The 11948-nt window shown below is 36.4% G+C and overlaps 1 protein-coding gene across 4 annotated transcripts; it reads left to right on the forward strand.

Moving 5' to 3' along the window:
- The first annotated feature begins 172 nt into the window (after positions 1–172).
- LOC306864787 (cyclin-dependent kinase 8) lies at positions 173–11057 on the forward strand. Of its 4 annotated transcripts, none has more exons than XM_079409013.1 (13): positions 173–603; positions 3544–3619; positions 5670–5780; positions 5869–6009; positions 6718–6775; positions 6892–7023; positions 7110–7253; positions 7987–8056; positions 8158–8230; positions 8308–8405; positions 8576–8654; positions 8896–9057; positions 9722–11057. In XM_079409013.1, exons 1-13 carry the CDS (start codon positions 476–478, stop codon positions 9845–9847), a joined length of 1398 nt encoding a protein of 465 aa, XP_079265139.1. In that variant the 5' UTR covers positions 173–475; the 3' UTR covers positions 9848–11057. The 4 variants fall into 4 exon arrangements, with proteins under 4 accessions (XP_079265139.1, XP_079265138.1, XP_079265141.1 ...); XM_079409012.1 differs by having other exon boundaries at positions 176–603; positions 8576–8663; positions 9722–10836; XM_079409015.1 differs by lacking the exon at positions 173–603 and adding an exon at positions 845–990 and having other exon boundaries at positions 9722–11056.
- The last annotated feature ends 891 nt before the right edge of the window (positions 11058–11948 follow it).

The raw sequence follows: 11948 nt of genomic DNA on the forward strand, positions 1-11948 counted from the left end.
CTGTATTGCAAAATATATATATATAAATGCAAAAAAACAAAAATGTACGTATGCGTTAAAATGTTTTACAAAAACAAAAGCGCTCTTTAGTAAAGTGTTAAAATCCACGTGGTGCGCCACAAAGCCCATTCCTCGCCGTCTGTGGTTGGTAGTGGTGTTCACGACGTTTTGCGACATACCGTACGTGGACGCTCAACTCTCCCGGGTGAGATACCGGCTGAGCGGCGCAGTTGCACAGAAATATCAAAGAAAGCGTCTGATAGTCCAATAACACTCTGCACTTTTTGTCAGATCAAAAGCACACGTGGTTCATACGCCGTCTCAGCTGCTCGTGGTAAATGTGGACTCTTTAGTTGAGCGGAAAAGCGACGCGAGGGAAGGCAACTAATTGTCTAAACGGGGCTTGAAGTAAGTTGCCTCCCCAGCGGCGCTTTAAAGGGAAGCCACAGCTCGGATCCCCAGAATAACGGTGAAAATGGACTATGATTTCAAAGTGAAGCTCACCGGGGAGAGAGAACGAGTCGAGGATCTCTTTGAGTACGAGGGATGTAAAGTTGGACGGGGGACATATGGTCATGTTTACAAAGCAAAGAGGAAAGATGGGTGAGTTTGCAGGATGGACTTGTGCAGCGATATGAGGCCTGCGCTGTTCTGCTCTCAGAAACCAAAACAGACCGTGTTTTTTCCTGCTTTCTGCCCTCGGCCCGGTGTTTTAGAGAGCCGCGTCTCTTGTCTTCAAAGAGAGTCTGATATGTACAGCTCACAGTCTCAGTAGAGGCTTATTTTGAGGGGATTGTGAATGTACGTCAGCAGGCACGAGCGCTGGTGTGATTGACGGGCTTATGCAGTATTAGTAACGATGGGCACAGGTGCATTTGATGCAGATTTAGGTTAGCAACATGTTGTTTTTCTTCGTCTTGACGCAAACTACACTTTCTTAATGGCATCTTTAAAGAGCTGCTCCAAAATACAATGCCTTTGTAATGGCAGGTAATTCTACTTAATAGTTTCATATTTTATTTTAACTGTTATGTTTCTAAATGTATAATTTGGTAACACTTTACAATAAGGTCCCATTAAATAACAATGAGCGATATATTTGTCACAGAATTTATTAATCTTTATTAGCCTACTTACATTAAATGTTAGCAAGATTAATAAATGCTTTAGAGTTGTCAGTTCATGTTAATCTTACATATAATATCATATTTAAACCAGTTACATTTATTTCTTTACGTTTTTATAGCCTCTATTTTCTGTTGTTGTTCCCTTGCAAATGCATGTCACCTCAGCTGTGTAAAGATATCATTAGTCTCCCAATTTCATGTCAAGACCTGAATCCATTGCTGGTGTGATTGACTTCACTTTTGAGATATTTACGTTGAGATTGTGGTTGCCTACACCGGTTTAGAGGAGGATCTGTTTAGCCTTTTCAGGTTTCTTTTCCTTTTTCTGGTTTCTCTTTCTCTTCTGCTGCCCTGTTGAAGTATCTCTGTGGTTGCACTGGTTGGATCAGTAAATTTGCTTTCACTTATCCTTATATGTTGTGGATTATATGTTATTAGTTTGGCAAGTGTATATAACTCTAATTCTGTAAAATATGACTTTGTTGTCGTAAAAAAGGCAAATGTTGGGATGTAGAAATTATTTGCATATATTGATGTTTACAGACGTGAACGGGTGTAGAATATACCATTGAAATACAGATGCAAAGGGGAATTAGAAGGTCTGTTTTATTAGAAGTCCGTCTGGGGAAAAAGGGAATTGAAATTCTTTGCTCTGTGTTTTTGGTAACTTGCCGATAAGAATATATTCTCCAAAACTTTCTCACACTAGGAAGAAAACACAGGGATTTGTCTGAGCTCTTTATTCAAAGAAGGACAAATGATTCTCTTTAAACACAACGATCAAAGGGCTGAGAATAACAGTATGACAAGCCTTCTCGGATTAGATCATTTGTAACAGTTTTGTTTTATACATTTCTGAAATTTAAACTCACATTTATCAGGCTATGATATAATAGACTGTGCCAAACACATGATGGCCCTTTGTAGGGTCCTATGATTTGTTAAAATGTTTTGTAAAGCACTGATGGAATCAAAGAATTCAGTCATAAAAACATGTTTCTGTATAACGTAGAATGTCACAGAATTTGGCAAAACTTGGATGAATAAATCTAAAGAATACTTTACTAGAAGTAAACTATATATAATGAAATTACAACGTGAACTAGTATCTGTGAATATTAAACCACATTAGAATTAGATGTACTTAAAGTAACAACAACAATTCTATTTTAAAACAATATTTTTGAAGGAATATCACTCAGTATCACCTTTTTTAAACATGCCGCACTTTGCTTGCCAAAACAAGTTAAAGGAATTGTTTAAACTGAAGTTGACTACATTTTAAAAGATTAATTAAAAGTTGAAGTTTTATGCTTTTTTTCCATTTTTGATAATTTATATTAAATCATAATTCCACAAAAATGAAAACAGACAACACAGAATTTCTCATTTCACAGGGCCCTATTATTGTAAAAATTAATACATTCTTAAAGTTTTATGAATTCAATTCATTCGACATCCTTTTTGATTATTACAATTTAACTAAACCATTAAAAGAATAAAACTAATTTAATTTCATAGGGCTCTAACTTTCTAATTCCAGCTGCTGTGTCAGTTAAAACTATTTAATTTAGATTTTAATTGCCTACTCTTGGAAAGAAATGAAACGACCATGACTTAAAAGTTTTGCATTTATTGATTAGAAATTAGAGCTGCGACTTGGGGGAATAAATAAGACCTAAAATGTCCATTCTACATTTTACTTGTATTGGTAGTTTTTGCTTGGAAAGCTTGACAGAAAATAACCCTCATGTCTGCAGGGCATTTGTGGTCATATTGCGATGGCATTCAGCTCCCAATTTGCATTTGCAATTTTATGTATTTAGTCCTATCACAAGATATTTGTTTCGGTTATGTTTTGTTAATGATTATTTGGTTCTGGTGCAGCAATCTTTATTTCACACCAATTGCAAATTATATTGGCGGAGTAAGAATGGATCTGCTGATGAGTTACTGTAAGTTGGTTCTGATGTGCGGGGCTTTATCCCATCAGAGACCCATCAGACAGACCCAACGCTGAGCTATTAAAGTCCAGACTGCCTGGCGGCCAAAGGCTCACTTGAAGGTCCTAAGTGTTTAAAGATGTTTTGTTCACCATAGAAGCTGATTGTTTATGAGCGGTTTACAGCTAATTTGTTCTCCAGAAACTGGACAGGGCGTTGTGGGATTTTATAGGCTGATGTTTTTTGCGGGACTTCATTTCAACATTACCCTCTTGCCTCGCATTAGTCGTCAGGAGACTTATGAGTTTTCAAAGATGTGCTGGTAATAAAAGAGGCAAAATCTGCTTGGCCTTTCCTAGTGGATTTTTTTTCTCTATAAGGGGTTTAATATGATATGTAGGTATATATATATATATATAGGGAAATGTAATATACTGAAGAGTAACTGCGGTTGCTGATATGTCTATTTGCAGGAAGGATGATAAAGATTATGCTCTGAAGCAGATTGAAGGCACAGGGATCTCTATGTCCGCCTGCAGAGAGATAGCAGTAAGTACATCAAGCTTTAAATGTGTTTCTGTCAAGAGGATCTTCTTCAAGTAGCTCTGGCACATGCCATCTTGGTTAAACAAGTTCCTGGAAATATATTTCTAGCATGTGGTTACTTTACAGTGTTAAATCTGTGATTAGCTCTATGAATTTGTAAGAAAATTTGTATACTTCTTAAGCAATGTGCAGTAAAGGGATAGTTCACTTAAAGACTGAAAATTGTCTTGTATTTTTTTTTATCAGCCCCATCTTATTTCAAACCTGTATGACTTCCATATAATTCCATACAATGACTTTCGTTCTACTTGTAATACACACAAATAATTGTGAGAAACAGGCTAAAATGTAAGCTTTTCTTAACTTGTTAAAAGTAGTTTTGTAAGTTTCAAAAACAACTCATTCTTTTGTGTCAATGAATCAGGCGATCCTGTTCACAAAACAGCTGAATGGTTGCACCCAAAATTGCATTCTTCTCTACTATATAGTAGGTAAAAAATAGTGCGCAAACAGAGTAGTATGTCCAAATTTACAGTATTCATAAAACAGTTTGCAAAAAGTTCCCAGATTACCTACTATTTCCAGTGGGGTTCTGAAGTGCATTCAATTCAGTGAGGGCACGGGAGAGAATTTGTGATTGGCAGTGAAATGACACAGGTAAATCACATGACCATCCAAAGTTGTGAATTCAACTTGTGCGCAAAATTATGGTGGCCGAGAGAGCTCAACGCGCTGCAAATAGAAGAAACACCTGCAAATTAAAAAAACAACTTCATTAATTTAACAACACACACACTGCAAATACTCAGCATAACCAAACAAAGAAACGCGCTGCAAATAAAATTCTTTGTTTGGTTGTGTTGTGAGCATTTGCAGTGCCTTTCTTTATTTGTTTGTGTTGTGAGCATTTGCACCACCTGCTGTCAAACTGATGAAGATGTTTTCTTGATTTGCTGGTGCTTTTTCTATTTGCATGTGTTTTCTGAAGTTGCAGCATGTTGAGCTCTCTCGGCCATCGTACAAAATTTTAATATCACATAAAACATTTACAAATAAGCATTCAACGACTCAAAGAGAACAAAATCATCACTTCCTGATAAACTGGCTTAAATATCACTAAGAAAAGTAGGCTTCTCCTACTTTTCTTGCCTGTGGATGCCTATCTGCTGTTTGGGAACACAGTCATGTAACAGTTCTGGGCGGCAATTATACAGAAATACTTTGACAACATACTTTGCTCGGACATTTAAGAATGATCATAACATTTCAGATGCTGTACAACAAGATCGGTCCACTGGTTATCCCATAGTGCAAAGTCATATGACTTTTTTGATGCGCATTTGCATCAAAATGCATTTCCATCTCCCATTATTTGCATTAACCCTTTTTCGCAAAGTTAAAAACCACCTAAAGCAGGCCTAATTATTATTATTATTTTAAATTTGGTGTTTCCATCACTCGTTTCTGATGCGATAATTCAAAATGCGCATAAAAACAGGGTGATAGAAACAGCTAATGACAGCATGACGAATGTAGTACGCCCGGACTGCAATCATACTACATACTTTTTGAACGTTTACTAGTAGTGATTTAGGGCGCAGACATTGATTTGTTCAACTAATTCGGTAGTCCAGTGAAGGTGAACATTATTAGAAAATAATTTAAATTTTGGCTTATTCATCACACAAAGACCTCATCACACATTCATTGACTTAAATATAGTGCATGAATCATATGGACAGCTTTTATGATGCTTTTGTATCCTTTTGGAAGCTTTAAAACGCCAATTTTCATTTATTGTAATATGGAATATTGCATGGAAAAGAGCAACGAGCACATTTTTCAAAATGTCTGCTTTTGTCTTCCATAGTCATAAAGGTTTGGAACAGCATGAGGGTGAATAAACAATGACAGAATTTTTATTTTTGGCCGAACTATCTTTATAATAAGCATTCTACAGGCTGAAGTGATTTTGTGTACTTTGGGTGCTCTGTAGATGTCTGTCTCAGCATGTGCATCTGTGTGTGTGTTTGTTCTTGTTTGCTCCCTGCAGCTGCTGCGGGAACTGAAGCACCCCAATGTGATCTCACTGCAGAAGGTTTTCCTGTCACATGCAGACCGCAAAGTGTGGCTTCTCTTTGACTACGCTGAACATGACCTCTGGGTAACATACAATCAAACGCTCATGCACACACACAGAGAAATGTTTGTATACAGTACATATCTTGCTATAGGTCTATGTTTTTTTGTAGCACATCATTAAGTTCCACAGAGCCTCCAAGGCCAATAAGAAGCCTCTTCAGCTGCCACGTGGGATGGTAAAGTCTTTGCTCTACCAGATCCTGGACGGCATCCACTATTTGCACGCCAACTGGGTCCTGCACAGAGACCTGGTGAGGTTCAATATGTGTTATATTGAATAGTCAAACCTCTATCAAGATGTAGCTAATTTGGCTAGTTTGTCTTGATCAAAAAATTTACTGAGTAGAATGTTCTCAGTGATTATTAGAAATCTCATGACAATTTCCAGTAGGTGGCAGCATTTATAAAAGAATTTGTAAATATATTCTTGTCACAACAGCTGTAAGGATAGAATTTAACAATTCTGGTCTTATTTATTTTATTTATTTGTATTTTATTTATTTATTTTGAGGATTAAATATTTTTGGGGAAATTAATTTAATTTGCCAAACTGTGTCGTTATAGTTTACTAAAAGCAGAACTATTAATAAAAAAAAAAAAAAAAAATTGAATTTATAAGTTGATTTATTAAAATTATTAAATAAAATTTCACTGAAATGAATGTTTTAAAAATTAAATAAAAATGAAAATTATATGCACAACAAAATGACTAACTTTAAAATGACTAAACCTTAAGGTAAAAATAAAGGCTAATTCATAATATTTAAAAATATATATATATTTATACATAATACTCTTGCCAAATAATGCACGAATGATTGGCGTCATTTAGTATAGGTATTTTTTTTTTTTTAAATACATCCTGTTCACAAAATTTGCAAATAAGTTATAGCATCAGTTATCGCAATAAAATGAGTGAGGAAGTGTTACAACTCTGAACTTTGAATCTTTCACCACAGAAACCTGCCAACATATTGGTAATGGGAGAAGGTCCTGAAAGAGGACGTGTGAAGATAGGTATGGCATCAGCTCTGTTGCCTTTTTCTTGAGACAAACAGAATAGATAATGTGTGCATCTGAGTGTTTTGATGCACAATCATAACCGTGTTTAAAATTCTGTCCCTTATGTGCAGCTGACATGGGTTTTGCACGGCTCTTCAACTCACCACTGAAGCCTTTAGCAGACCTGGACCCTGTAGTTGTTACGTTCTGGTACAGAGCACCAGAGCTGCTGCTGGGAGCCAGGCATTACACCAAAGCCATCGGTGAGATGTTTGTTTATGAGTGTGTGCGCAAATGCACATTGCAAAATGTGTGTTTTAGATTTAATGACTTTCTCTTTTCTTCACAGATATCTGGGCGATTGGCTGTATCTTTGCTGAGCTTTTGACCTCAGAGCCTATCTTCCACTGTCGACAGGAGGACATTAAGACCAGTAATCCGTACCATCACGATCAGCTGGACCGGATCTTTAATGTCATGGGCTTTCCTGCAGGTATTCATCTTCCACTTGACATTTTAATCTCAACGATTCAGTGAAAACTTTGAGACTATGAGACTTTTGTTAGAAGTTGTAGAAGTGAAAAATCTTTAATATTTTAAATATTTGAAAGGTTCTATGTGTGTAAGGATGGAATTTAATCATTCTTAATGAGGTCTTAATTAACCTCTTAATGAGTTTATTTTGTACTTTTAAGGAAAAATATTTTTGGGAAAAAATAAATGTAATTAATTTTTCAATGCCATTCAATGTTGTTACTGTTAACTAAAAGTAAAACTGATAAAAATAATGTTTGGTAATTGAAATAAAGCTGAAATAAAATAAAATGGAGAGAAAACTTAAGTAACAATTAGAAATGTTGCTTAGTAATGAAGTTTAAATGACTAAAGCTAAAACAAAACAAAACTAAATTTAAGCCAAATAGAACATTTTTTAAATAAAATACAAAATAAAATGATTTGTAATAAAGATGACAAAAGCTCTTACCAAAAATATTAAAACTTAAGCTAAATTTAAAATGAAAACTGAATATAAAATTAAAAGCTAACTAAAAATATCTAAAAAATAAAATAATATATAAACAATGCTAGAGTAACACTGTTGTCAAATGAATAATTGTTGTTTAAATATTTATATTTGCAGATACAGTTGAGCTGAAGTTAATGGTTCACAATGCTTCAGTCAATTGTCCTCCTCATAATCTTTGTAAATCTAATTTTCTTCTCAGATAAAGACTGGGAGGACATTAAGAAGATGCCGGAACACTCTACGTTGATGAAAGACTTTAGGAGGAATACGTTAGTTTGATTTCATCTTTGACTGTAAAAATATCATACTAATAAGGCTTTTCATTGACTAGGGTTTTTGATATGATGGTGTTTTGTTCCTCTTGCTGTAGGTACACTAACTGCAGCCTTATAAAGTATATGGAGAAACATAAAGTCAAACCTGACAGCAAAGCATTCCACTTGGTAAGTGGGTGAACAGAATTACAAATCTCATATTCGTTCTCATAAATTCATCTGTTAACTTGTTAACTCCCTCTCAGCTGCAAAAGCTGCTTACTATGGACCCAATCCGCCGAATCACATCTGAGCAGGCCATGCAAGATCCGTACTTCCTGGAGGAGCCTTTACCCACATCTGAGTGAGTGATTTTAAGCACAAAATCAGCTTTCTGCATGAACTATTATAATTGGGATTTCTGTATTTTTTTATATACAGCATGTACACTGAAATTAGGTGTACAACTGCAGAGCTATACTTGCATAAGATGTTGATTTAAGAAATATTTTTAAAAAGCTGTGCTTTGTTTAGTGTCTTCGCTGGCTGCCAGATTCCTTATCCTAAACGAGAATTCCTGACGGAAGAGGAGCCGGAAGATAAGGCAGATAAAGTAAGAAATGTGTGTTTTCTGCTTTGGTATTTCTGTGTATGTGAATATATTTCTGACCATTTCATATTTAATTGTTTACAATTAATAAAAAAACTAAATCATGCCCCTGACCCATTTAGAGGCTTTTCTCAGCTTAATTGGCATAATCAGCATATTATGTATTAGATTACATTTTTAATTGGGAGCTGTGATATTTATCATTTTTATGAACTGCAATTTTCTTTTGTTTCTTCAACTGCAGAAAAACCAGCAACAGCAGCAGCAGGGGAACAACCACACCAATGGGGCGGGGCACACAGGTAACCCTGACAACAGCCATGCACAAGGCCCGCCTCTGAAGAAGGTGAGAGTGGTTCCGCCCACTACTACCTCAAGTGGCCTGATCATGACCTCAGATTACCAGGTAACACATGTAAACATAAACCTTTATCTTTGTTTTTTTTTTTACAAACAGGCTTGAAAATTAACCTTCTATTGCCCATCAGCCACGATAGCTGATGATTGTTACATTTTTCCAATCAGCGTAGCAGGCGCAGTGATATTACTCAGCGCCTGAAAGTAGTCCCTAGCTAGGTAAGTAGTTATGATATAGCTGGGGACTGCTTTCAGGCACTGCGTCATATCACTGCGCCTGCTGCACCCATGGTACGGCAGCAAATTTCCTTGATTATTACGCCGGAACGAGAGTATAGTTCCTAGCCATATCAGCCTAGAAAATCAACTTTTCATTTTCCGTCGGTCTTGGTAGACGATGTAACTACAGAAAACTCAAGCTTTAAATAGGAAAATAATCAAAACTCTTTAGTCATTTTTGAGCGAGATGCTAATGGTGTAATCCGATTCAATGATCTATGCTAAGCTAAGCTAAAAGTGCTACAGCCAGACCCGGAGATCGGCTGAATGGATTCAAAAACGGTAAAACTCAACTGTTTAACTCTTGGGGAGTTGTACAATGAGCCCATTTCCAAAAAAAGTGGACTGTTCCTTTAAAAGCCCAATTGAATTGTGTCTGTGTGTTGCTTCTAAAGCTTGCAGAAAACCTTAATGAAAGTTCATCTGTGTTCCAGCGCACCAATCCACATGCTGCCTACCAGAACCCAGGACCAAGCACATCATTGCCCCAAAGCAGCATGGGATACTCCTCTACCTCCCAGCAGCCTCCACAGTACTCACATCAGACCCACCGCTACTGAGTCAGGCCATGCCCCCCTCTCACAGTGCCCAATAGGGAGAATGTACTTAGGGAGGTGGGTGCGGACCTGAGCCGAGCCAAGCCGAGCTGCCCCACCCACTGGGCGCTTTGCTGTGCAGCATTTCCACCGCAGGAACTGTAACCTAACAACACATCACCGTATCATACAGCCGACATTATCCTCCGCTGACAAAAGGAGAAATAAAAAAAATTAAATAAATAAATAATAGACTCTAAGTGAAAACAAATGAAAAAAGCTGATGAAAAGCGGATATTTGTTCCATTGGTGATAGTTCAAGTCTTCGCTGCAAGTCTGTGATACTTCACGAAAAAGAAAAACACAAAAAAAGCAACAAACATTCTCAATATGTGGTACTGAACAGCTGCACATGTAGTGAGACTGGATTGGAGTGAGGTGGAGATCCACCGTACCATCCAATCTCTTTAGCCCCAGTCTTTCTTGCCCTCACTTTTGAAATCCGTTGGCCTCTCCAAGATTTAAAGCTGCTATGTGACTGCCAGCAAAGACAGAATGACATTTGTCAGTCTGTCTGTCTCTCCGTCTGCCCTTACACACACACACACACTCTCTCACACACACACACACACACTCTCGCACACATGCATACAAATACTGAAGCACTCACTCTTTTAGCCCATTGCTGGGGACCGAATTCTCTGTGCTGGAGCTGCTGACTGAAGCATAATGAGAACCTCTAGTGCCCCCCTGCTGGATCATACTGGTAGAAGGCGGTATAAAAGAAACAACAAACTTGGTTTTAGTAGTTAATAATTTAATGTTTTGGTTTTACGTTAGGAGAGGTTGGCAACTTCCATTTTGCTGTCAGACAGGCTGTTATGCGTGAAAGATCGGCCTTAGAACTTCATGACAAACGTTATGTGGACAGCAGATTGAACATGCATTGTACTGTATTGTAATGAAATATTTTACATGAAACAAATAACCTGACAATAAAAGTGGAAGCGTTTAAAAAAAAAAAAAAAAATAGAAAAGCTTTTATTCATGTGTTTGTGTGAGTGTTGGCATGGATTTCCAGGGTGATAACACATTGTGTTTTTATTTATTTTAAATTAATTTTTAACACTTTAGTTGAGTCCATTTTCATTTGGAATTATGTCTGCGTTATCTTTCGTTTTGTGCATTTTTTTCTTTTCTTTTTTTTTCTTATTAAAAACATTTATACTTGATGAAGAAAAATCTTTGAGGTTATTTCATTTATTTTTGTTAAAGCTTTATAGTTTTCTTTATTGTTTTCTGTCTTTTGCTATTTTAGTATATTATATTTAGTCTGTTACAAAAGAATATTATATTGTGGTGCTACTGTTTATAACAATGATTACATAAAAATCCAGACTTACTGTTAAATGAGCTAATTAATGGCTCAGACTGCTCTAAATGTAATCGCCACATTGCACGTTCCCATGATTTTTAGTAGGGCTTATAAGTCCCATATTTCATTTATTTCTTGATTGTATATATTAAAACTAGCCTCCCTTAAAATTATTTTGGCCTGTCTTAACCTTCTTGACTAGATCCAATTTTAGTTTAAATTTATTGAATTGATATTTAATCACAGTAGTCATTGTTAAGCTATTTTATTAACTAATTTTACATTTTAAATGTGAGGTTTATTTCTAACTCCTGCTGAATGACATCTTAAATTGGACTAAATCTTCAGTTTCTAAAATTTTATTTGAATGTTTATTGCTCCAAGCCACATGAATCAGGGTTTTAAAATACAGTTCAGATATATTGTCCTAGTTTTGGGAACAATCAATCAACACTTCCCCCACCACCCGTGGTTAGTGGACCATTTGCTGTCCCTCACCCTATTTTATACCCTATTCACAGAAAGTGCCACTTACTTGGTTTGATAAAATGCTGTTTAGGGTGTTTTCAATTATATCTTTGCTTATATAACAAGTAGCCTTAGTTTTATTAAGTATTTTAGCTGTGGTGTGTTTAAAGCCCACCAGATAGAGCCCGCCCTCACACAGCCGCCCTATCATTTAGTGACCGGGGAAATCTCTGTCAATCATCCTCAGCCTCTCATCTGATTGGCTGAGTGTGACAAATGGTG

Source organism: Barbus barbus (genome assembly GCF_936440315.1).
Source record: "Barbus barbus genome assembly, chromosome: 46".
Lineage (NCBI taxonomy): Eukaryota > Metazoa > Chordata > Actinopteri > Cypriniformes > Cyprinidae > Barbus > Barbus barbus.